The sequence below is a fragment of the Lissotriton vulgaris genome, chromosome 3_1 (assembly GCF_964263255.1).
Source record: "Lissotriton vulgaris chromosome 3_1, aLisVul1.2, whole genome shotgun sequence".
NCBI lineage: Eukaryota > Metazoa > Chordata > Amphibia > Caudata > Salamandridae > Lissotriton > Lissotriton vulgaris.
In genome coordinates this window covers 516,607,525-516,633,438 of record NC_141689.1, presented here as the reverse complement: position 1 = coordinate 516,633,438, position 25,914 = coordinate 516,607,525, and the positions used below count along the sequence as shown (strand labels likewise).

At 49.8% G+C, this 25,914-nt stretch overlaps 1 protein-coding gene across 1 annotated transcript in view; it reads left to right on the top strand.

Moving 5' to 3' along the window:
- ANKDD1B (ankyrin repeat and death domain containing 1B) overlaps window positions 1–25,914 on the top strand; it is a 602,007-nt gene that overhangs the window by 277,662 nt on the left and 298,431 nt on the right. The window contains exon 7 of the mRNA XM_086960762.1: window positions 11,555–11,641. Within this exon, the coding sequence (XP_086816888.1) occupies window positions 11,555–11,641 (87 nt within the window). The remainder of the gene's footprint in view (window positions 1–11,554; window positions 11,642–25,914) is intronic.

Sequence of the window (25,914 nt, the reverse complement as noted above, 5' to 3'; positions counted from 1 at the left end):
AATCAGAGATGGTCCAGCAATCCATAAAACAACATGTACAAAATGCTATCAAAGGAGGGCAATGATGCCAAATAGGAAAGAACGGGAACATCAGTAGCCGTTCACCTTTTTTAGGGCGAGCAGACCTAAAAAGCATGCGAAGCATGCTTTGTGTCTGCGAAGACATCTTTTGCTGGCGTGTCTGGGGGAATGTGAGACGGCGATCTCCCACGCGCTTTTCCCTTCCAGATTTCACTGCGGGAGCGCGCCTCTCTGACGCGCTTGCGCAGAGTAACTCACAGCCAGCCCCTGCTCACACAGACACAGCCAGCCCCCACCCCTCTGCATGCACGCACACACACACACACACACACACAGGCGCGCGCATGCACACACATACAGGCACACGGCACACAGCCCCCACCCCCCTTACCTTACCGGAGTCAGGCTCGGGCTCGCACCATCTGCCAAGGGAGCCCCGCAGAACACTCGAGCTCCTCTACCAAGAAGCGGAGTTCTCCCCATAGGCATGGGGGCCCCACAGTCTCCCCGCTGGTCTTCACCCGAGCCCCCTCCTGGGACCCGGGACTTCATGCGGCACTTCTCTTCTCCGGCCTCGCGCTCGGCAAAACAAAACTGCAGAGTGGCGCGCATGCGCAGGCAGCCCCCGCCCTCCCACTCATCATCGGCTGCAGGGTGACGCTCGTTTTAACTGTATCTATTCCATGTTAACAGACTTGGGCTCAATTTGAATATAAGCCTTGAACAAGCATTAATAATGGTATTTTTTTTGCACTTGGATCTAGATGAGTTTGCTTGTTTAAAGTTAGGCGTTGTGTGTTCGCAGACAACTCTCTGAAAGTCTAAATAGTTTGGGATTTTGTATCCAAATCCAGACATACGGAAGTGTTTTGAGCATAGTCATTGGTTTGGGGACATGAACTTCCATTCCGTCAATTCGTAGTAAAGTCTGAATTCTTTAAAATAAATGTTTTAGCCCACAGAGACGTGCTACGAAGGAATATATCTGTTGACATTGTGTGTCCACTTTGTTTTTGCTCTTTGCCGCTCGTTTATTTTTTCGGCCGGATTTTTAGAAGACTGGTTTTATTAGTCATAGTTTTTTTTCACCGGAAATACTGTTCATAAATGTTGGTCTTTTTGCTGTTAAATCCTCATACACATGACTCCGCTGTTAAAATAATGCAGTTCTTCCTCCCTACCCAGGAAAGCAGGTAATGCAACCAAAGATAGAACATACATGAGTGACTGTCGGTAGACAGGCCGCAGTTAGACAGCTGGAGGTCGCTTTAAGAGACCTTGACATAAGAACAGTCTACCGGCCGAAAGGCACGTTTTACACCGACTAACACACAGACAAGATAATATTAGGTGCGCCAGCTCATTCTGTACTGCAAACTAAATAGGTCCAGACATCGATTTTTATTTTGCATATCAGTGCTTTCTGGGGGCTGTAGTCTCTGCTGACTTTAAGCAAAGCAGCCAAACTAAATGACGTAATGACTGTCGAATTGTGAAGTGACAGCCAGGTCTGGGTACAAGGTATTTAGGAAATGATCTGGTGAGTAGACTTCGTTCACCGGCACTTCCACCAGCTATCCAATTTACGATTTCCCATAAAAGGTATTTTTCCACGTTGCGGGAATCGGCCATTTATTTACTTGTACAAGTTGGAAGACAACAGTGCGCCGATAAACATCTTGAGAACATTTTTTTTTTTTTTTTGGAAAACCTTTATTTACCAAAACAAAGTACACCGCTATTCAGCCGTACATCCCGGAGGCCAGGCAGCATTGTGACCCAATTCGAAAACATGTACAAAACAAAAATACAGGAGTAGTCAGGTTTAATTTTATGATATGAAGAAATCTAAAACAACGAGAGAAACCAACATAGCCAAGAAAAGAGAAGAGAGGAGAGGGAAGGGAAGAAAGAAAAAGAGAGAAGAAGAACTACAAGGCTAAGGAGCATAAAAATGGTAAGGCACATGTCACGGGGAGAGGCGGGGTCGATACAGCATACAAGCATCAGGATACAAGACAATCATATGGACGGGGAGCAGAAAATCAGGATTAACCATGTGGAACCTAGGGAAGGGGGAGCTATGGAGAAAGGCGGATCTCCGGCTGAACCATCTCCAGGGGTGCACAAATGTCTCCTCTATACGAGTTCCAAGCACTCCAGATCAACCCCCACATCTTGGGCTTACCCCGGGCCATGTAAACAGTCTTCTCTCGGAGCATGCACCAATCCATATTGGTTTTCCAAAGACTAACAGTAGGGGGAGTCGGAGCACCCCATCTCTGGGCGATGTCTCTCTTAGCTATCATATTGCCCAGGGTGACCCATCGGGTCTGAGCCGTATTGTAGTCAGTCGGACCCCACACGTTCAACAGACAGCGCCGAGCCTCCGCATGCAGGGTCACACCAGTCACAACTCTCATTGTCGCATGCACACGCTCCCAATATGAAGCAATGACTTGACACTCCCAGAGTATGTGCATAAAGGTGGCCGTTGCGCCACATCCTCTCCTGCAAAGGCCATCCTGGGAGAGTCCCATGTGAATTAATCTGGGGCCTGTGACATAGATCCTGTGGAGCACCTTCAACTGGACCAATCGCAGCCTGGCAGAGATGGCCACCTCCTTAGGGGAGGAGACCGCTGACTGCCATTCCTCATCATCCATCTCAATCCCGTCATTCACCCAGAGGTCTCGCAGTTTCACCAGTAGGTCCATTCGCACATTAATAAGTTTTTTATAGGTTAGGGAAATGGCACTGTCAGGCATATGGCCGTCCAACACCCTGTCTTCTAACGGGGACGATTCAGGAACCTTCTCTCCCACAGGCATAGAAGATGTGAGTGCGTGTCGTAGCTGTGCGTATCGAAAGTATTCCGTGGCTTCCAGTTGGAACTCGGCCTGTAGAGCAGTGAACGATTTGATTTCCCCCCTAGACAACATGTCTGCGACCTTGGAAATGCCAATGAGGTCCCACCGGTCAAACACCTTGGAGTGCCACAGTTTCCCCAGCAGGTCACAATCGTACAGGGGAGTAGCCATGGTGAGCCTACCCTGCCAGCCCAAAGTTTTGGTCACCACCCTCCACACGTGCACCACCGTCTTAGTGGGTCCAGTTAGTTTCCGGTCCAGAGATCTAGAATACAGCGCCCTATAGTACATCCCGTCATTCATGAGCCAGCGATCCATGGCGTATCCCGGGTTGACTGCCGGTCCGTAAAAACCGTGGTTAATAGCCGCCAGCTGAGACGCCCAATAATAGCGGCGTATGTCCGGCAAGGCAATGCCCCCGTCGTACCACGGTATAGTCAATTTAGCAATAGAGATCCGCGGTCTGCCATCCCACAATAAGGTGCGCTGCAGGCTCTCAACCTCTCCAAAGTACTTGGACGGCACTGGGTCTTGTGTGTTCTGGAGCGCATAGAGGAACCTCGGCAGGGACATCATTTTAAACAATGCCGCGCGGCCCAACAGGGACAGCGGCAATCTCTTCCAACCCTCCACATCTCGCCGCAAGCGCGCCAGAGGGGGGAGTAAGTTGTTAGCATAACGTGTACGGGCATCCATGGAAATATAGATGCCCAAGTACTTGAATCCCTGTTGCGAGATCTGTATAGCGCAGCCTCTAGGGAGACGCGGAGTGTCCCCACACAGCACATAGAGGTAGGACTTGGACCAATTGATGACCAGGCCCGAGTAACCACCAAAAGTACCCAGTACGTCGAATGCCATAATCAAAGACCGACAGGGAGAGGTGAGATAGAGAAGGATGTCGTCTGCATAAAGCGAATCGCGATCCTCAAAGCCCGGCGACCATTTGATACCAGCAATATCAGGATGCGTACGGACCCATGCGGCCAACAGCTCAAGCGCTAAAGCAAAAAGGAGCGGTGACAGCGGACAGCCCTGTCTAGTACCTCTGCGCAAGGCAAATGAGGCCAACAAACGACCGTTCACCGTCACGTTGGCCATCGGGGAAGAGTAAAGGAGCCGAACCCAACTAATGTAGTCAGGCCCAAACCCGAATTTAGCAAGCACCGCCCAGAGGTAATTCCACTCAAGCGAGTCAAACGCCATCGTCGCGTCAAGCGAGGCAAGCACAGTCGGTTCTGTGAGCATGTGAGCTCGCGCCATAACCGCATGAAGCCTGCGGAGATTAAGGGCCGTGTTCCGATGTGGGATGAAACCAGACTGGTCCGGGTGAACCAAGTCCGCAATCACACCCACTAGCCGATTGGCTAGTAGCTTCGCCAGGATTTTAGGCTCGGCATTTAACAGGGAAATAGGACGGTATGACCGACATAGATCTCGAGGCTTCCCCTCTTTGTGAATGACCACAATAGTGGCCAAACGTTGATCAAGCGGGAGCTCGCCGGCCTCTCGAGCCGCCAGGAACATATTCCTCAGGGGTGCAGCGACGGTGTCCGCCTTGAGTTTGTACAGCTCCACTGGGATACCATTGGGTCCCGGAGCTTTCCCAGAGCGCAGCGACCTTATCGCCAATGCAACTTCGTCTACCGTCATGCCGCGGTCCATGTCTTCGCGCTCAACATCCGACAAACAAGGGAGCTCAATCTCTTCCAAAAAGGAAGCCGAGTCCGATTCGGATAGAGCGGAGACAGACGTATAGATCGTCTCAAAGTAGTCAGCAAATGACGCGGCAATAGCAGTAGGGTCAGTGACGACCAGGCCGTCGTCGCCCAGGATCTCTGGTAAAACTCGGGATGCCAGTTCCTTCTTGTCCAACCAGGCAAGTAGCTTACCCGCCTTGTCACCGGCGTCGTAGATCTTACCCTGCTGTTCCCTACCCATCGCCTTGGCCGCGTCAGTAGCAGTGGCGCCATACTCCGACTGCTTCAGGTCGAGAGCATGGAGCAATTCCGGCGTCGGTCCCAGTGCTAACTGGGAATTCAGGTCAGCAATATCCGACTCCAGCCGCACCAAGTCCTCATCCCGTCTTCTACGCGCTTCGGCTATCAAGGACAGTCTTGAAGGCCTCCCAAAGAGAGACGGCCGAAGTTACTGAACCCGTATTTTCAGCAAAATACAGCTCAATAGACTTAGCAAGGAGGTCACGAGTCTTGGGTTTGCGAAAGTACCAGGGGTTGATAGGCGCCACCCTAGCTGCTGCCATTATGCCAAAGTCGAAAGACACCCAAACCGGAGAGTGGTCTGAAATACCCCTGGCCATAAGACGAGCACTAGAAACCGATTGCGCTTGAGCCGCGGGGGTCAGTATATAATCGATACGGGAGAGACTACCATGAGCCCCTGAATGGAAGGTGTATTGTCGCTGGGCGGGATGCAGGAGTCGCCAACAATCAACCATGCCCATGGTGTTCATGAAATCCGGGAGCCACGACTGCGCACTACGAAGATCTCTGGACGGGAAACGATCCAAAGCACCCGAAACCACAGAATTGAAGTCCCCACCCAGAATCAGCAGCCCCTCCGGGAGGCCCAAGATGGCGCCACTAAGGTCTTGGACTCCACCTCCAGGGGAAGGGACATGCGCACCATGATACCCACCCCACGGGACCCCGTAGAGAACCCGGAGTGGCCACCATTTTAAACCCTCTCCTGTTCAAAGCCTTGCAAGTGTTGCCAACAAGATGAGTTTCCTGCAAAAGAACAACATCTGGAACACAACGTTTAAGCATTTGTATCACAACTCCACGTTTAATACGGTCCCCCAACCCATTTACGTTTCAGCTCAATACATTCAGAGACTTACCCCCCATCATCAAAGACGTCCCACCCCAGCAACCCCCCCCCCCCCGGAATGCAGCCAACACATCGATAGTCGCAACACAATAGAATCCTAGCCATGAAGAAAGTAGAAAGAAAGGAACAGAAAGAAAACACATGCCCCAACAACCCCTTACACTGCACCCCTGCATTAGACTAAAAGCCACCCCAACTAGCAGTGTGCCTGTCGCCCCTAAAACTAACCTACAAGAAGCCCCCAGAGGAGAAAGGAGACATCCTATCCCCCCCGTTACCCTCCTTCTTAAGAAGTTCACAAGTAGTAAGAAAAAGAATCAATGTCCGAGTTCGATGCCAACCGCAGCAACCCCCCCAGATAGAAAGTCACAGACAGAGAGTTCATTGCTGGGAACCTGGACCTCCTGCTGCACCCTCCGACTGGTTCTCCGGATCGGTCCGACGTTGAGGCAAAGTGTCCAACCAGTCCCCTGCCGCATCTGGGAGATCGAAAAACATTGTCCGGTTGCCATGTTCGATTCGAAGTTTTGCAGGATAAAGCATAGAGTACCGCATCCCCATCTCCCTAAGCCGCCGCTTCACACCCATAAAACTTTGCCGGCGTTTCTGGACAGCCTGTGTAAAGTCGGGGAAAAAGTTAATGTCAGCGTTCTGAAAGCGCAGCGGGCCACCGCTCCTCGACGCCTGCAAAATGGCGTCCCGGTCCCGATAGTTGAAAAGTCTCGCAATGATGGGGCGAGGGGATGCACCCGACTTTGGTTGACCACCCGGCAGTCTGTGTGCTCTCTCGACTGAAAAGAACTTGCTCAATCCGCCCGGTGCCTAGTTCTTAACCACCAGTTCTTCCACAAACAAGTCCACTGACCCATCCTCGGCTCCCTCCGGCACACCCGTAATGCGGACGTTCTGGCGCCGGGCCCGTCCCTCGAAATCGTCAAGCCGGCGAGCAAGCGCCCCATTAGCCGCCTTCAGGTCCCGTACCTCGATCTGTACATCCGACATGTCGTTAGTCAGACTCGACGTTTTGATGTCGAGCGACTTCACTCTGTCGTTCGTCTTGCCGAGGTCGGCTCTAATGAGATTGAGTTCGATCTTAAGGGTATCCACTTTGCTGGACAGCGCCTCGTGTTGGCTATGCATCTCAGCCTTCACACCAGCAATGGCTCCCATCACGTCCCGGAGTGTGAATTCAGGATCTTCAGGGGACATATCTCGTTGCGGGTCTTAAGTGTGGCCCGTCGTGCCCGGCGATCCCTTTGAATGGGAAAACCGTTCCGGGATGGTATATTGGGACTGGGTCGGCTTCCTGCTGACCCTCGGAGGTTTTACCTTTGTCCGGATCTCCTCTGCCCGCCATGTTGAGTAGCGAGAGCAGGATAGTCCAAGGGAGGGGCAGGCCAACAATAACACCTCCACTCGATGCGAGACACACAGTACAAAGCGCCTCTAGTACGACAAGAGGAAAGTTATGAAGGAGACCGCCCGGGCCAGCTGGTCCAACAAGTGTGGCAGGTCCGCACGAAGTGCCCCGAGGCAGGCCACATCTCAGTCCCAACACTGCCAGTCGATTACGTCGGTAGTGCCCGCCAACTTCACGACGGCATAATTCGGTCCAGGAAGCTCGGATCTTCAGTCTGAGACCGGGCGCCGCTTCAGCACCGACTTCGCCGTTGATTCCCACCGTCGTGGGACAGGATAGGTAGCAGGATCAGTGCGGAGGATCGGAGGGTCTTCGGAGCTCCGAGCTCACGCGGCCATCTTGGTTGCCCGCGAAGCTCCTCCCTTGAGAACATTTTTGAAGCTCACTTTGTCATTTCCAAGCCACATCTGCTTGCGCGAGAATGCGTTTGGTTTCCAAATTGTGTGTTTTCTTATAGCTAAAAAATGTCCATACTATCCAAATCTAAGTAATATGAACCATTGTTTGGTGATTTTTAACCTGTTTGGAACATGCACTGTTGTGCAATTCAAGGGCACCATATTACTAAGTACATTGTGTCTTTAGTAAAGTTGCTCAAAGCTCATCGTAAAAGTTTAGACCGAATCGCTGAATCAGCTGCAGACTGCAGTCCCCTATTGTCCATTATCAAAGAGGGTGTTAAATGAACGGCCGCCTCTTTATCACGCGCTGCTCTGCAGACGCCTTTGAAGGAACGTGTGCACTGCTGCATGCTGCACACTACCGCACGCCTCACACTGCTGCACACCTCACACTGCTGCACACCTCACACTGCTGCACGCTGCACACTGCTGCATTACTCACACTGCTGCATTACTCACACTGCTGCACGCCACACACTGCTGCACGCCACGCACTGCTGCACGCCACTCACTGCGGCACGCCTCACACTGCTGCACGCCTCACACTACTGCATTACTCACACTGCTGCATGCTGCACACTACTGCACGACTCACACTGCTGCATGCCTCACACTGCTGCAAGCCTCACACTGCTGCACGCTGCTGCATTACTCACACTGCTGCATGCCACACACTGTTGCACGCCACACACTGCTGCACGCCACGCCACGCACTGCTGCACGCCTCACACTGCTGCACGCCTCACACTGATGCACGCCTCACCGTGCTGCACGCCTCACAACGCTGCACACTGCTGCATTACTCACTGCTGCATGCTGCACACTACCGCACGACTCACACTGCTGCATGCCTCACACTGCTGCAAGCCTCACATTGCTGCACGCTGCACACTGCTGCATTACTCACACTGCTGCATGCCACACACTGCTGCACGTCACACACTGCTGCATGCCACATACTGCTGCACGCCACACACTGCTGCATGCCTCACACTGCTGCACGCCTTACACTGCTGCACGCCTCACACTGCTGCACACTGCTGCATGCTGCACACTGCTGCATTACTCACACTACTGCATGCTGCACACTACCGCACAACTCACACTGCTGCACGCCTTACACTGCTGCACGCCTCACACTGCTGCATTACTCACACTGCTGCACGCCACACACTGCTGCACGCCACACACTACTGCACGCCACACATTGCTGCATTACTCACACTACCACACGACTCACACTCCTGCATGCCTCACACTGCTGCATGCCACACACTGCTGCATGCCACACACCTCACACTGCTGCACGCCTCACACTGCTGCATGCCACACACTGCTGCACGCCACACACTGCTGCACGCTACACACTGCTGCACGCCACACACTGCTGCGCGCCTCACACTGCTGCGCACCTCACACTGCTGCGCGCCTCACACTGCTGCACGCCTCACACTGCTGCACACTGCTGCATGCTGCACACTGCTGCATTACTCACACTGCTGCATGCTGCACACTACCGCACAACTCGCACTGCTGCACGCCTTACACTGCTGCATGCCTTACACTGCTGCACGCCACACAATGCTGCACGCCACACACTGCTGCACGCCTCACACTGCTGCATGCCTCACACTGCTGCACGCCACACACTGCTGCACGCAACACACTGCTGCACACCACACAGTGCTGCATGCCACACACTGCTGCACACTGCACACAGCTGCATGCCCCACACTGCTGCACGCCACACACTGCTGCACGCCTCACACTGCTCCACGCTGCACACTGCTGCCTTACTCATACTACTGCATGCTGCACACTGCCACACACCTCACACTGCTGCCCACCTCACACTGCTGCACGCCCCACACTGCTGCACGCCCACACTGCTGCACACTGCTGCATTACTCCCACTGCTGCATGCTGCACACTGCTGCACACCTCACACTGCTGTACGCCTCACACTGCTGTATGCCTCACACTGCTGCACATCTCACACTGCTCCATGCCTCACCCTGCAGCATGCCTTACACTGCTGAACGCCACACAACACCACCACATCACTCTAGGACACCACCACATCACTATAGGACACCACCACATCACTATAGGACACCACCACATCACTCTTGGACACCACCACATCACTCTCAGATACCACCACATCACTCTCGGACACCACCACATCACTCTGGGACACCACCACATCACTCTGGGACACCACCACATCACTCAGGGACACCACCACATCACTCGGGGGCACTACCACATCACTCAGGGGCATCATTAAGGGGCACCACTATATCACTCGGGGACACCACCACATCACTCAGGGACACCACCACATCACTCAGGGACACCACCACATCACTCAGGAACACCACCACATCACTCAGGAACACCACCACATCACTCAGGAACACCACCACATTACTCAGGAACACCACCACATCACTCTGGGACACGACCACATCACTCTGGGACACCATCACATCACTCTGGGACACCACCACGTCACTCTGGGACACCACCACGTCACTCTGGGACACCACCACATCACTTTGGGACACCACCACATCACTCTAATACACCACCACATCACTCTAATACACCACCACATCACTCAGTCCAACCACATCATCACTCAGCACCACAACAGCATCACTCAGCACCACAACAGCACTGTCCTTGCTTGCTACCAACAAGCATTCCCATAGCCAATAGGACTCGCATTAGGAAAATGTAAGTTATTGGCTTTGTGAATAACAATGCTATTAATTTATATATTTTCAAAGCCAACACATATTAAAAAAAATGTCATTTACAGTACCAATAGCTCACATTTTCCTAATGCGAGACCTATTGCATTGCAAATGCTTGTTTAAAAGGGATTGATGCTGCCTATTGCTGTATATGAGAGAGTAAAGAAGTGGGACCTGAATCATTGTTGGCGACATAGGGAGAAACTGCACAGTCTTTGAAAGGCCTAGATTTCACGTACTTCCTCTAGGTCAGAGGAGGCCAGGGGCCATATTATGGAAGTGCCCAGGGGGTGCAATGAGCATTTTCACCTGCTTTGCACGCCCCTGAGGCACTTTGGTGTTACAGAAGGGGCTGCAGATGCTTGTGCGTCCCCTTCTGTAATACCTATAGCGCTGGCAGAAATAAGGCGCCAGCACTATCTTCAGAGGGTGTTCCCTCATTTACATGGGGGCATATGAGCTTGCAGATGAGAGATTCCATTTGTCTCTCTACGCCCGCGCCGTATTATAGATGCGGGCGCAGATGCAAAGAAGCACGCAGGAGGAGCACTGACTGCGCACCCCCTAGAAGGTGGTGTACAGTCAGTGCATCTCCTGATGGCAACCCTCTGGAGGGGGCGAAGAGGGATTCCATGGACCCCCCAGAAAGCATCTTGCTGGCGGGTTCTGTCACTCACTGCACCAACATGCAAGGGGATCTCTAATCCCCCTAAAAAGTGCAGGCGGGTTGCCGCCTGCACTGTGAAACACAGAGTGGCGTCAAAGCAGCCGCTCTTTTTTTTCACATGAATGCGCTGGCCAAGGACAGCGTGAGTTTGCGGCTGCCCTGGGCGTGGCGCATTCCATGTACTAAGGTGCACTTTCTCTGTTTGCGCCAAGAGCACCTGTTTTAAAGTGCACCTGGCGAAAAGATGGAAAGTGCGTTCTTTACGTAATAGAGCCCTCTTTTCTACCAGGGTATTTGGAGGCTCCCAAATACGGATGACTTTCAAGCGCGCTCCCCGTGAGTCATGGCTTAGACCCTTCCCCAGGCAGAGACAATGCGCATGGTAGGTTGTTGCTTTGGCAACAGATGTCGGTAAGTCACTACTGGGTTACCTGTATTTATGAATGACCAATTGTAGTATGTATTGTAATTTGTTTATACCAGGAGAGGCTTTTGGTGTAAAGATTTATTATTTTCAAAGTTAAAATATGGTAACTTTTGTTTTATTTCACCTTTGATAGGATGGAAACACCGCATTGCATCATGCAGCAAAAAACGGCCACAGTGAAGTACTCAAAGATTTGATCAGCGAGTTTCAAAACAATGTGGTAAGAATGCCTCGAGATTCATATGCTATTGCTAAGAGCAATAGAAAAATGTATGCACCAACAAAATACTCAGCCTTGGCTGATGATGGGCTATTTTACCGGCATCGCTTTGCATTGAAAACCACCTAGGCACCTGGCTTTTGAGAGGCGAAATTGAATGCAATGAATTGGTCTTGAAGTCACTTCTTCATATTTTTTGTCGCGGATAACTTCTGGAGTACAACCCCTCGACTTGCATCCCAGTAATAGTCTGTGGCCCTTCCTTTATTACATACAGAGCTCTGTTGCTTTATTGTAGGTTTGTGCTATGAACGTGTCCTACATAGATACATTTATACGCAGTTCAATTTTACACCTGAGCTATTCACCACACAGATCTGATTCCCTAAAGCGTTGGGCAAGTACTTTCTGACTTTTTTTTCCAGGTGCTTGTTAAGACCTCCTTTATAATGCACTTTTAGAAAAAACATAATTATCTGTGGAGTGCTTGAAGACCCTGCACTGTATTCTAATGCAGTGGTTCTTAACCTTAACATGCAACATCAATAGCCAAGCGTGGGTTAACCATTTCTCTAAACTATACACTCGCCAATCAGGACATAATACCATAGATACACCTAAGGATGATCAGGGATGGGAGATGGCCCCAATTATGATCCAAAAGGAGCGGGAGGCAGACTTAGAAGATTCAGACTTCTCAATAAAAGAAGTAGAGTATGCCATTAGCACCATCATGCCCCAAAAGGCGGCCGGTCCGGACGGCATCCGGACCTGCTGCGTTCAGACATTCCGAAATGGGGGAAATTCATCCATTGCCTGCTTACTGCCATCTGCAGGGGTGCACCGATTCCCACATCTTGGAAAGGGGCGGAGGTCGTCCCTATATTTAAAAAAGGTGCTAGGGACGACCCGTCCAACTATAGACCTATAAGCTTGTTGGACATAAGCCCCCAATGAATAAATACTGGAGGCCTGGGACCCCCACCTAAGCAATTGGTATGATTTGAATTTCAAACCATTACACAAAAATGCTTGAACAAGTATACATCAAACAGATACATAAATATGGAATATTTATTTAATTTACAATCAAAAATGTGTAAACATCTACATTTTAATGGGAAAGTGGGAGCTTTTCAAATTTTAGTTTTACTTCTAAAAGACGACACAATATGCTACACTCTAGCATATATCAATCTGTTCTTTGCTCCTAATACGCGCTTTCTTTTTTCTGCGCAAACTAGTACTGATTCATTTGAGTCCACCAGTTATCTGTTAGCTGTACACAAATCAAGATAAGAAAGGCAACCTAATTTTTAGATTTCAGATTCAAAATACTACACGTTTACAGAAATGTTTAAAACTATGTTGGAGGGGTGGCCAAGATGGCGGCGGAGTAAATTAGCGAAGCCGGTCCTCCGAAAACGATGGAGGACCGGTAGCCCTTTTCTTGGAGACCTTGATGCACTGACCTGAGGCGGCCGGAGAGGTGGGTCTGGCCTGCCGGCGGCTGCGGCCCGCAGTTGAAGCCGGGAGCTGAGGGAGTGTGGCTGGCGTTTGGAGTCTGGTATAGCAGCTTTGGCGGAGCGGGTGGTGAGCTAGAAGAAGCCTGCTGTCGCGAGCAAGGAAGGGAAGACTCGACGACCCAGTGCCGGGTCAGGGCGAGGGTGCGGCGGTCCAGCCGGGTGTGGCCCTGGCGCATCCAGGACCGCGCCCCGGTGAGCAAAGAAAGTGACCAGTGGCGAAGCCGGGGGTGGTACGGGCTCCCGCACAGTGGTCTTTGCCCTCGAGATTACCGCAGAGAGCCAGAACACTCAGGTGTTAAGAAGGAGGCCGTGAGTACTTTTGTGGGCAGCTGATGGATGGGGAGTGGCCCTAACCGAGCCTAAAGGCCGCCAGCAGCCAGGGCCGTTTCTAGGTGTTTTGCCGCCCTAGGCGAGAATCGAAAAATGCCGCCCACTGCCTTTTACTACCATCACTCTCTCCCCCCGTCATCCAGGCTAGAAGCCTCAATCATTTCCTGCTATGATAGAGTTTCTGTTATGGTCTTTTGGGTCTTTTTGAAGTATTGCACTAACACATTGGTGTTGGTTGGCACACATCAATGCAGTAAATCACTCTAGCTTGCTCTCACATTCCCTCAAAGGTGAAAAGGTAAAATGTGTTCCTTGACAGGATATCACATTCTTTGAAAATCCAACCATGAAGATGAGTGCAAGAAGGCCCTCGCCATCATCTCAGAGGCACCACCTCGAGTACATATTGGAATGGTCCACCACACCTTAGACACACTTATGGGCCTGTGTCCATCATCTCACATGAGACATCAATCAATGGTAGAGGCAATGAAGGAGCCTTGGAATGGCCTCTAGTCTTGCCACTCACTTTAGATGCTGGTCATACCTGGCTAGTAGAACAATAGATCTAACCTGTCCTTTGTCTGTTTGGCTGAAAGTAACTTATGAGCTAGAAACAAGATAACGTTTCTGTGTGCCTCTAGAGCTATCAAAACAGGTACTTACACCTGTTCTGGTTCTATAGGTTTTCTGTACGGTAGACCTTCCTCCCAGACCAAGCTTTGACTGCTAACCACTCCAGTGGCAACTTGTTTTTTGACCACCATGCATAGGCCCAGTAGAGTAGGACACTCTTCCTGTGTTTATTTGAACTTCCACCTGTAGCTCTGACAATGACCCTGAGTCAAATACAAGAGTGACCCCAGGGGCGTCAACGTCTGGAACAGAGGCAGCGGGCACCATAACAATATATTCTCAGACCCTGCCCTGGTTTGCACTACAATGCACTCTCTAGATCCTTCACCTCCAGGTGTGGAGACAACCTCAGCCTAAAGCTGAAATGCTGCCTGTGATCTCGACAGCAATGTTGTCCAGGAAATGCAGGCCTCTGGCCATGGCACTAGCTCAGGCACAATTAGGTTATTGGAAAGCAGGCACCCAGCACCCTTTATCTGTTCCACAGCTATGTCGACCAAGACCATCTAGCTGTTTATCTCTAGCACGCGTCTGTTCGTTTGCAGTGGCTGCTAGGAGAAGACGCTGACAAGCTGCCTGAATTCACGGGCACTGGTGGCAAACGGGGCCGGACTGGGAACCAAAACTGGCCCTGGGAAAGCGCTCGGCCAGCCGCCGAGCTCTTTGCCAGGGACGGTTTTAGTCCGATTTGGTTAAAGGCCCTGTAACAAAATCAGCCCCCAGGGGCTCAAAACCGGCCCCCACCCGTGCGGCGTACCGGGGGATTGCCCGGTGCCGGCTAAGGCCAGTCCGAGCCTGGGGGCAAACCGAAAATGATTGCTGTGGGAGGTGGCACGAAGCAGCCCTTAGCCTGCTGCTGCAGAGTCAATGGCCGAGGCCAGACACACAGCGCTATGGCTGCCTGGATGAAGATCAGATCACCAAGAACAGAGAGTTAAGTAAAGTAAGTTTTGCCACCCCCACCAGAGTATCTGTAAGAGTACTAGATTAGTGCCCTTCAATTTCTGGTCCTATGACCTGACTGTGCAGTATGTTTAAAGCCTTCTTAGTGTTTCTCGTTGCTGAAATTAGTGCAATTTCTGATATTTATGTGCTTCCCTCCGCTCATCTTTATGTTGCTTGCCAGAAAGTGTCACTCATAGTCCCTGAAACGTCACTCATAATTACACTGACATTATGCACGTCACATCACACATAGCATTAACAAGAAACCAGCCATCCCAGGTTTAGAATGATGTTTAATTATCTCTGCAATTGGTGTAATCCTAATATATTAACTCTATTATAGCCCTTTTATCATCATAACTGATGGAACCACATGTTAGGCCCTATTCATAATAATAAAATAAAAATATGGGCAGATATTTACATCTCCAGATAAAAGTACTTTTCTTTTCTATTCGCAAACGTTCCCCGAGGTATGCCTAAAAAGATGCCCCAGACAGAGATTTCCGTGTATCCTGGGAACTCATGATACATATCCCAAGGGCTCCTCTTACACCTGTGCACAACTCTTCTTGCCTTAGAGTTTTGGCGGCTATGGTTTAATGGCGTGCCTGGAATGACCCGGCCCTGCACGCACTTCAAACCCCTCTCAGCTCCAGACAGACAACACCGCAGCGCTCAACTTACTGCTTGCTCACTTATTAATACTTAGTCTGGGCCAGGTTATAAGTAACTGACCAGGCCTTTAGCCCCCTATATTTTTTTACATCTACCTGCCTGCCACAGCTGACCCGGATCCCAACCAGGTCTCCCCCGGTACCTGATAGGCAAGCCTGCAGGCAGCAGCGGGAACTCTCTCTCTCTATGCCTCTTGCCGGCCGCGCGCACACAGCCTCTGCCTGTGGCGCCGAACGTCACGTCAACGGTGGAATTGAAGGCACGTTACATGGCCTCACGGGAACGTCACTGGGACTGCACAGCACTCGAGACAGTCATGGAAGGATCGCAGCTAATTTTTGATGATAGATAAGATATGGGGAGAAAGCACACCAGCCCAGCCACAAGCGAGCTCAATAATTTTTTGGGCTGATTAACGCGTTGCTGAATCTGAGCTTCTACTCAGGCAAACACCTGCTTCATTTATATCTGTAAATGCTTCCTGACTGTTGAGGTTTCATTTTTTTGCCGCGGCGACCGGCCGCCCTCCACCTTTTGCCGCCCTAGGCGGCCGCCTAGGTCTGCCTAATGGTAGAAACGGCCCTGCCAGCAGCTTAGTGCGAACACGCAAGCATCAATACACCCGCGGGAGCAAGGAGCTCTGCTCTAGACGCAGGGAGCGCAGGTGGCTGGGACGCCAGGATAGTCCCAGACCTGAGGCTCAGCACTTGATAGTGCCCCGGATACTCCTGCGCAGAGAATGAGGTTGGTAGAGGGCCCTTTGGCACAATAGAACTCCTCCCATTCCAAACGCCTAGACAGAACAGGCAGCAGCAGCCCAGTGGAGGGGGGAACTAAATATCACCAAACCGGAGCTTTTTGCTGAGAGTGGGCCGTAGCGAGGAAACTGTGCCCGAGTCGAGGAGGTCGCCCTGGACTCCGAGCGGGGGCAGGCCCCTAGAGCGGAAAGAGTAAATTGAGCGACGGTGGTGGGGGCACATGGGAATGGGGCACATGGGAGTGTACCCTGGTTCACGCTTCCAGGCAGCTTGAGGCCATATCAGCAGTGACTCCTGCGGACAGAATGACTATTAAATAACGGGGCCAGTTCACAGAGTGCCACAAACTGAGAGCAGGTTGAGGAGGTTTGGTACAGCGCTCCAAATAGGTGAACACTGCCATAGCCTCAGTGGCATCTGCCAGTACATAAAAAAGGGGCTCTATCAAGGATAGCTTCCCCTTGAAATAACAGATCCTCAAGAAGGTCCCTGAAGCACAATCAATAGATGTCCAGGGCCAAACGGTCCATCTCATTCAGGACCTCGCAGCCTCCATGCTCCATAAGCGACGAGAATTCAGATCGGTCACAACCTTCCTACGAGACAAGAAGGTGGCCAACTCGTGGGGTCACCCATTCCGCCTGATGTTTCTATGGCAGTGCCAACTCCGACAGTTAGGATCTCTGACAGAGGCATGTGAACTGCTTCAAATAGACCACCCGGAAGATGCAAGCTGGCCCACATGAGTCAATAGACAAAAGCAGGAGGAGGGAGGAAGATGGCGGAGAGTCTCCAGGGGTCGCAAGGGCTCGGGCCCAGATCAAGTGGCCATGGCAGCCAAGAGGAAAGCCGTATTGGATAAGGTTTCCGAGGGCACTTCAGCGAGCATCAAGAAATGAGGACACCGTTGACGACAGGAGAGCTGGCGGCGGGCGGAGGAGAAAGACACAAGATGGCGGGGCTCGGCTGGATCTGCCACAAAACCCACATAGAAACTCTACGACTGGTAATGGGATGATGGACTGTTCTGCATCTACATATCAGGGACATTGTTGTTCTTGTTGTTTGATGTTGGGGGTTGCTTACGGGTGCAAGCTGCCACATGAGTACATTACATTACTCTTAGTGCTCCACCACATGGGGGTCAAGAGGGAGGCGGCCCAAACGTCCCAGCAAGGAGGCTCCCCAGACCATGTTATGTCCACATTAACTAAACACTTGAGGATACTTACCCTCAATGTCAAGGGCCTAAATAATCCGGTCAAGCCAAAAGCAGTGTTGTTGTACCTCGAACACTCACGAGCAGACATGTCTCTTACAGGAAACTCACTTACTACGTAGATATTGGAATAGACTCAAGTCTCGAACCTTCCCTCAGCAGTTCTTCTCCTCCATGACACATAAGGCAGCGGGGGTTGCAGTACTTTGTTCACGCTCTTTCCAAGAGAAAGTGGGGATGAAGGTCGCAGGAATCAAAGGACACCTACTTGGGTACCGATTACACTTAGGTTCGCATTCCATACTTGTGGACTCCATATACGCTCCTATTGAGAAGCAGGAGCAGACAATTCAGGAAGCACTTGAGGACATCATGTCGACACAGGATGAGTGGGTGATTCTGGGATGCAATTTAAATATGTTCTTTAATAACGACCTCGACCGCTCCACCTCTCGTCTTGGAACTACTGGAGCCCTTAGTGCGGGAACTCTCAGCAGGATGCGGGACTTGAGATTTAGGGATCTGTTGAGAGACTATCACCCAACCCTGAGGGATTACACCTTTTACTTGCATGCCCATAGGTCATATGCCAGATTGGATTGCTTCTTGGGGCCCGGGAGGGGACAATAACCTGTTGAGATAGACCCCGTAACTTATCTGACCACACTGCAGTTGTGCTAGACCTTGCTCTTCCACCCCAAGGCCGAATACCCAAAACCTGGAGATTGAGGGAGGCCCTACTGTGCTGCCCAGATGCGCTCAAACAACTGGAGACAGCCTTAAAGGAGTACCTGGCGATGAATCTCCCCCAGCTCTGAATTCGGTGATTAGAGAGGTATTGATTGCAATATCTGCACCAGATAACAGGACAGTGAGATATCAGGGCAAAGCTCCAGACCCAAGTACAGGAGGTGGAGCGCATCCACCATATTACAAGCATCCCTACTTCTGTGCCTCAAACACGCTTTCTATACAGTGGCAAATAGGTGCAAAAGGATGTTAGCAAACAACTTGAGGAGACAGCGACAGGCCAATACGGTAGAGACGCTGACCTCGGAAAACGGGGAAGAGATAGTGGGGGATGAGGCAATAGCGGCATGGTTCGGGGAATTCTATAAAAACCTGTATGCAGCTCAAAACCTTCCCTCCAAGCCCATCCCAGAATACCTAGAGGGACCACCGGTCTCCAGGGCGATGGCAGACCAGGCGGTGGAATTAGATGCTCCTATTAAAATGAAGGAGGTCATATCTGCGATAGTGAGGTTAAAATCAAATGAGCCTCCGGGCCTGGATGGCTTTTCTGCCATTTTCTTCAAAACATATTGCGGTCTGCTTGCCCCTTTCCTCACAAGTGTGTTCAACGCAATTATGGGTCCATCGTCATTGCCCTCGTCATTGCTAGCAGCCTCTATTACGGTAATCTCAAAACCAGGCAAGGATAAGAAACTACGCAGGTCTAACAGGTCGATTTCGCTGTTAAATGTCGATGCAAAACTGTTCACAGGGATACTAGCGGCAATGCTGAACCATCTGATGCCAGGGCTGATCGGACCAGATCAATCCGGCTCTATACCCAACTGGCAATGCCCGTGATAACATTAAGTGGTTGCTCTACCTCACTAATAAAACGTCAAGCACCCAACAAGAGATAATTCTTTTCTCGATCGATACGGAGAAAGCATTCAATAGGGTGCATTTGCCTTACATGGCAGAAGTCCTGAACCATTTAGGGCTGGGAGATAGATTCCGTGCCTGGGTACTGAGCAGTTACGAGAAACCACACGCAGTAGTCGGGATGAATGGCAGGAACTCAGATTGGTTCCCAATTTGGCGCGCAGAGAGTACGGGACTCACCAGAAGTGAAGGGAGTATACTTTGGAGGGAAGGAACACTTGATAACCATGTACGCCGATGATGTGATAGTTTCACTGGATGATCCTCAGTCTTCTCTCCTGGGCTTCTTACAGGAGATTGAGGGTTTTGGCGCAGTGTCGGGACTCTGGATCAATTTCTCCAAATCACAAGCTCAGAGCCTTACAGTGCTCCAGGCTACACAGGAACACCTCACATGATCATTTTCGATTCGCTATTTGAGTATACAGCTCCTACCAACTATTCACCGGACGGTAGCACTTAATTTTAAAGAACTGGTAAATAAAGGTAAATCGGATCTGCTCCGCTGGCAGCCATACTCATTATCTTGGCTAAGACGGGTAGCAGCACTTAAAATGACGGCTCTACCCAGAAAACTATATATATTTTTGACCCTGCCGCTTTGGCCCCCGCCTGGGGCAATTCAATCCTTACAGAAGGCCTTTCAGGCCTTCGTCTGGGCGAACCTGCATCCTCGGATGAAGAGGAATCTGAGCTGGTGTAGTCCGAGTGAGAGTGGTCTGGGTATCCCATCTCTACAACAGTACTTCCAAGCTGCTCAATTACGATACTTGGTGGAGTGGTCCCGTGCAGAATCTGAGAAATCATAGCTATTCATGGATAGGGCACTCACGGCGACCTCCCTGTAAAAGATCCCTATTCTGAGGAAGGTGAGTCAACCCCCCGCCCCCAACTTATATCTCTCAGACATTACAGCGCCTCTGATGAGGGTCTGGGACTCGGTAGGGACTACACATAATCTGACATTGTTCCCCTCATCGCTAACTCCAATAGTAGAAAATCCGGATTTCACACCGGGACTGCACCGCAGGGCCTTTGAAGCCTGGTAGAGGCCAGGCAGAAGATCTGTCGGACATCTCTTTGGCAAAGAGGGCCCCATCACTTTTGTACACGTAAAGCAGACCTTGTGTTCCCTGAGGAGGAGAGATTCCACTACACACCAATTAGGCACTGGGTCATGGACCCGGCAAAAAGGGATTCTGCTCAGAGACCCTTAACCATCTTCGAACTGTGGCTCCTTGGCAAGGAATCAGACAAGCATATAGTGACTGATCTATATAAATTTCTGTTAGGCTTGGAACCCCTGACAAAATCCCCGGCATAACAGAGGTGGGAACAGGAGCGTGGATGTCCACCAGCGCTGAAAGAGTGGCAAGATATATATTATAGGGATAGACACATGACACCCAATATGTCAAGTACAGAAACGGCAATAAAGATTGCCTCGTATTGATACTGGACCCCAGCCAGGTTATATAAAATCAACCCAGATAAAGGGGATAAGTGCTGGAGATGTAGTGACTCCCCTGGGACCTTCGTCCATATTCTCTGGGAGTTCCCTAGACTGGCATCCTTCTGGGAAGAGATCTTAACAGAAATGGAGAAGCATTTCGACACTCAACCCCCTACGTTTCCCTCCTTCATTATCCTGGGGCTTCCTAACCCGCTCACCTACCCACTCCGTTCCAAACGAGGCAGACATATCACACTAGCCCTGCATGCGGCGCACCAGACTATACTGGCTCTCCGTGGCACTGAAAGAATCCCATTGAGATTGGCTTGGCTGCACCGCTTCTAGGACCTCCTAGGAATGGAAAGGCTGGTAACATCTCTTGGCCCAGAAGGAGACACTTTTAGAGCACATGGCACCCATTTATAGCACTCCTAATGTAAGAATTCACTGAGCTCATGTACCCCTGATACCTCAAGTTGTTGTGCCTGACAGACCCCTCATCCAATTTCCATCTCTCAGACTGTGTAACCCAGGGTGGTGGAAGCACTACAGACACAGTTGGCACTTGGGGGGACGGGTGGGGGGGAGGTGTGGGTCCATAGGGGCTAGGGATTTAGTGAAAAGCTGCAGACGCACTGAGGGTGGACGAATGTTGACACCGACTCAGCTATACAATGTTGATTATGCAATGTCAGCCCAATAAAACAAATGTCAACATAAAACTTTAAATGGTTGATTGATTGATTGATTGATTTAAGCTTTATTTCGACAGAAATGTCATAAAAGCTGTGATTAAAAACACATTGCTATTCTTTAAAAAGAGAGAACACAGATAAGCAACATTATTGATTTACAAGGAAGTTGATGCAACAAAGTGATCGGTTAAGTTCTTGATACAATAATGCATATATTGTGTCCAAATTGTTGAGAATAAACACGAGATAACAATGATAAGTAAACAATTTAGTTCAAATTATCTAATACATGTTAACCTTAAAGGCCAAGATAAAAACAGACAATAATACTTCATCATTATAATGGGACATTAAAATACTAAAGAAATGTTTAATTTTCCTTGACTTAGCAGCAGAGTTTTGACAAATAAAGTGCTTGTGCATAATAATTCTAGCAGCTTAAGTGTTATAACCTTAAAGTTCCCACTGACCTACTTTCAGTTAAGGCTATAACTTTCTTGAAAGCACCCTGCACCTTGTGAGCCATGCTTGTCCTAAAAATGATGCCACGCAACATACATAGACTGGCCTGGGATTGGACCTAAGAATGCATAGTGCTGTGTAGTGGTCCCATGTGCCCAGTTGTTGACAAAGTGGTTTCATCCATTTTGCCTGTGATGTTTTGTATGCTGGGCAAGCAAACATTAAATGGGCAATGCTTTCGGTTGGGGCCTTGCAACATGGGCAATTTTTCCCGTTGCTTGTGTCCCATTTTACTTTCTCCCCACAGACAGGAAGAGTTCCGAACCTAAAGTGCATATAGAGCATTCTGTCTCTCGGTGCCTTGACTGTATCAAGGAAAGGCTCGTAATATCTAGTTTGTTTGTGGGAGTAAAATTCTAACGTTAATTTGCCCACATTAGGTTTGTAGATCCACCCATTCCCAATATAGGCATTTGAGTTCCTCTCTCCTCGGGGGTTCCTGACTGGCCTAACAACTGCGAAGATCTATCGCTGTCAACGTTCTTTTAATTTCGAGGATCCAGCCTATTTTTCCGCTGGTGTCTTGGCGGATAATCTCAGTGAGGGCTTCTGCATAAGAAGAGAGCTTGGGAGTCTGCCTAATGCGAGCCCAAAAAAGTACAGGGCGTAACCTAGCTACATCACCTATTGACCGCCTACCCATGTCCAGCAATAAAGGGGCATGGGGAGACATATTTAGGTGGCATAACCAGGTCTCTTAAAAATTTGTGTTCTGACCTACAGAGCTCGTCGAGTTTATCAAAACTCCATACTTCTGCTCCATAGAGGGCAGAACTAACTGATTTTGTGTCGTATATAGCTACGGGCCTGGTGACGTTAAATGTTCAAATTTGCTTTTTATATATATGAATTTTATTAATATGCTAATTTTTAAGAACAGTCACGAAGCTTCTGAATAAGTGTCACGCAGGAGTGCGCAGAGCACAGGTTAAGTACCACTGTTCTAGCGCATTAAAACCACTAGAATGAGGATCCAGTGATACACAGACCAGCGTTGGTCCTGCAGTAGGGAGAGTGCAGCCTGAATCTTCTGAAAAGGAACACACAAACCTCAGCATGGTTTCAGCCTTTTTAGCCTGTTGAGTGAGGTGCAGTTGCCCACTTATAGGTATTCATTTGGACGTACAGTATCTAAATGAGACAAATCAAATGTGATGGGTGTATACTTGCATTCATCTCTACAACTGGTAATTACTCTGGGTCGCATTCTAATTTTGCTCTGTGTTGCCTGCATAAAGGGACAAACCACGTGCAAATTTACTTTATTGCTGCAATCGAAACAGTCCGGCCAAAACTTCAAGGCCACGTCCTCTCTAAACGGAACACAATCAGCTCCTTCACCTTCATTATGTTTCATTATTGAGGTGCAACTTAAGTCCTAAGTTCAATGAGTGACGGACCTACCACTTAGCATGTCCGTCACACTTAGCGCATCTAACTGAGAAACTGAGAGTTGAGGAAAGCAAGTTTGATGGTTGTAATGCTTGATGTAATCTCTGCCACTGGTTGTCACTCTGGACCACATTCCACTTCTAGAGCATTCAATGTCCTTCAACCTGCCTTGAGCATATTTACTAAATATTTTATAGTTCGGAACAGTAAAGAGTGTCCTTCCACACATTTGCTTTCAAGTCCGCTAAAAGTTGTTATGGTATACCCCAAAATGAGAAAAAAATGAGAAAAGGCAATTGCAATCCCCAACTCTTTTTTTATGTTTAGTTCCAGCTTACCTTTTCAAGTAATTATTGTTAAACAAGCATTTGAAATGCAATCAGTCTCGCCTTTGGGACCTTATATGAATTTAACTATGCAGCACATTAGCCTGGGTGCTGAAGCGTCTACTGTTCTTTAACATGGAGGGAAAGTAAGCACCAAACTGCGTGACACGCCCGATATGGGAACACGGAGAGAAATATTGCCTTTCAGCGGGAAATGGTCTAGTCCAAAGCTCTGTGTTTAATATAAAATCAGGGCCTTGGGTGGTCTCACCCACTGGAATATATTAGGTAGGTATTGTATGATCCGTATTTTTTGGTCCAAATCCCTGATGTAGCACCCTTGTGCCACCCTGGTCCTGATGTCCTCATTCAGTTCACATCTGCTCATTTTCCCTCTTTAGGGACGCGCATATGTGTCCACTAAGAGGTGAGCTATCTATTTTCATTTATTGCTCAGCAGCTGAGTAATCAGTACTTCCTTTTTAACAGAATACAAATTGGTCAGAAACCCGCAGCCAGTGCTTTCGGTGGTCTGGTTGCCAAATACCAAGGCTGCGTAGTCTGCATTCCACCTCATGCCTCTTTCATCCACCAACAGACACTCCCTCCCTCTTTGTCTCACTCCTGCAGGTTCTTTTAATATCACCGGTGGCTTCCTTTCTGGAGGTTGTTCTTGTCCTTCTTCTTTCCCCTTTTGTGGTTTTTTTTTTACTCCTGCGCTGGATCGACATCTGTTCTGGAATAATAAGTGCTGGTGGGCCCCACATGCAACCACCGACTCATGTTAAGCACTGAGCGTGATAGACCCTACTGGCCATCATCACATCCAAACATATCAAGGTCAGTTCCACCCGGTGCTCATGGTCTCCCCATTTCACGTTAAACCAGTCATGAATTACTACCATTTGCAATGACATAATAGCACCGGAGGTCTACCATTCCCAGTGCACTGTCATATGGGGACTTTCAACAGGTGACTATTGCTATGCAGGGGCGTCCGCCCACCCACAGTAAACTGCTGAGCTTGGAGTTGAGTTGCTGTAACCACTGCTTAGAGATTGGAAGGGGAAAATTCTGAAAGGCATAGAGAAAGCATGGCAACACCATAATTTTGAAGAGGGCCACCTGCCTCATTACATGCAACAGGAGTTGCCTCCATTTTTGTAGGTCCCTCTTCATGTTGGTCACGAGAGGAGTTAGGTTAAGACTCCATGTCAACTCTGGGAGCAGGGATATTTGGATACCGAGATAGTGGAATGACAGGCGGCGGACAAGGAGCCACTGGTCCGGTCAATCCTTACTGGGACCAGCAGGAATTTTGCTTTATTCACCTGGAAGCCTCCTCATAGATGTAAAGTAGGAAATGGGGGCCTGGGGTCTGCAGATCCTCTAGGAAGAGGAGGATATCATCTGCATACAGAGCTATCCCTTCCTCAGGACCCATGCCCACGCCCACACCTGTATACAAGCATCACAGTGTATGAGTCTAGCCAGGGACTCGATTGCCAGTGGAAACTGAAGTGGGGAAAGGGGCAACCCTTCTGGGTGCCTCTGCAGATTGGGAAGGGACAGGGAACCGTTGAGCAGGATTATCAGAGCTTGATGAGGCCACGGAGGTTGGACCCTAGTCCGGCATGTTTCAGGTCAGCGTCAAAGAAAGACCAGTCAAGTGTATCAAAGGCCTTTTCAAAGTCGTTCAGGTGCAGGGCTGTGGAGTGTCAAAGGTATGTGCTGTAGAGAGCGCAACTTGCATTCTCTGGTTGCAGTGTTGGGTGCCCCAGGCCTCCAGAAAGCTGTATTGATGTGGGTGAATCAGATAGGGCAGGTTCTGTCACAGGCGATTTGCCAAGATCTTTGCAAACATCTTGGTCTCCATGTTGATAAGGGAGATTGGTTGGTATGAGGCACAGTTATCAGGTGGATGACCCACTTTAGGGTTCACTACAATGGTGGCCCTGTCTACCTCTGGGAGAAAGGCTCCAATGTCAGCTGCCTCGTTGTATAAGGCCAGCAGATATTATAACAGAAGGGAATGACATTTCCAGTAGTATTCAACAGAGAAACCGTTGGGCCTGAAGTTTAATCTGGGTGGGGACCTGTCTGATAACGCGTTCACTAT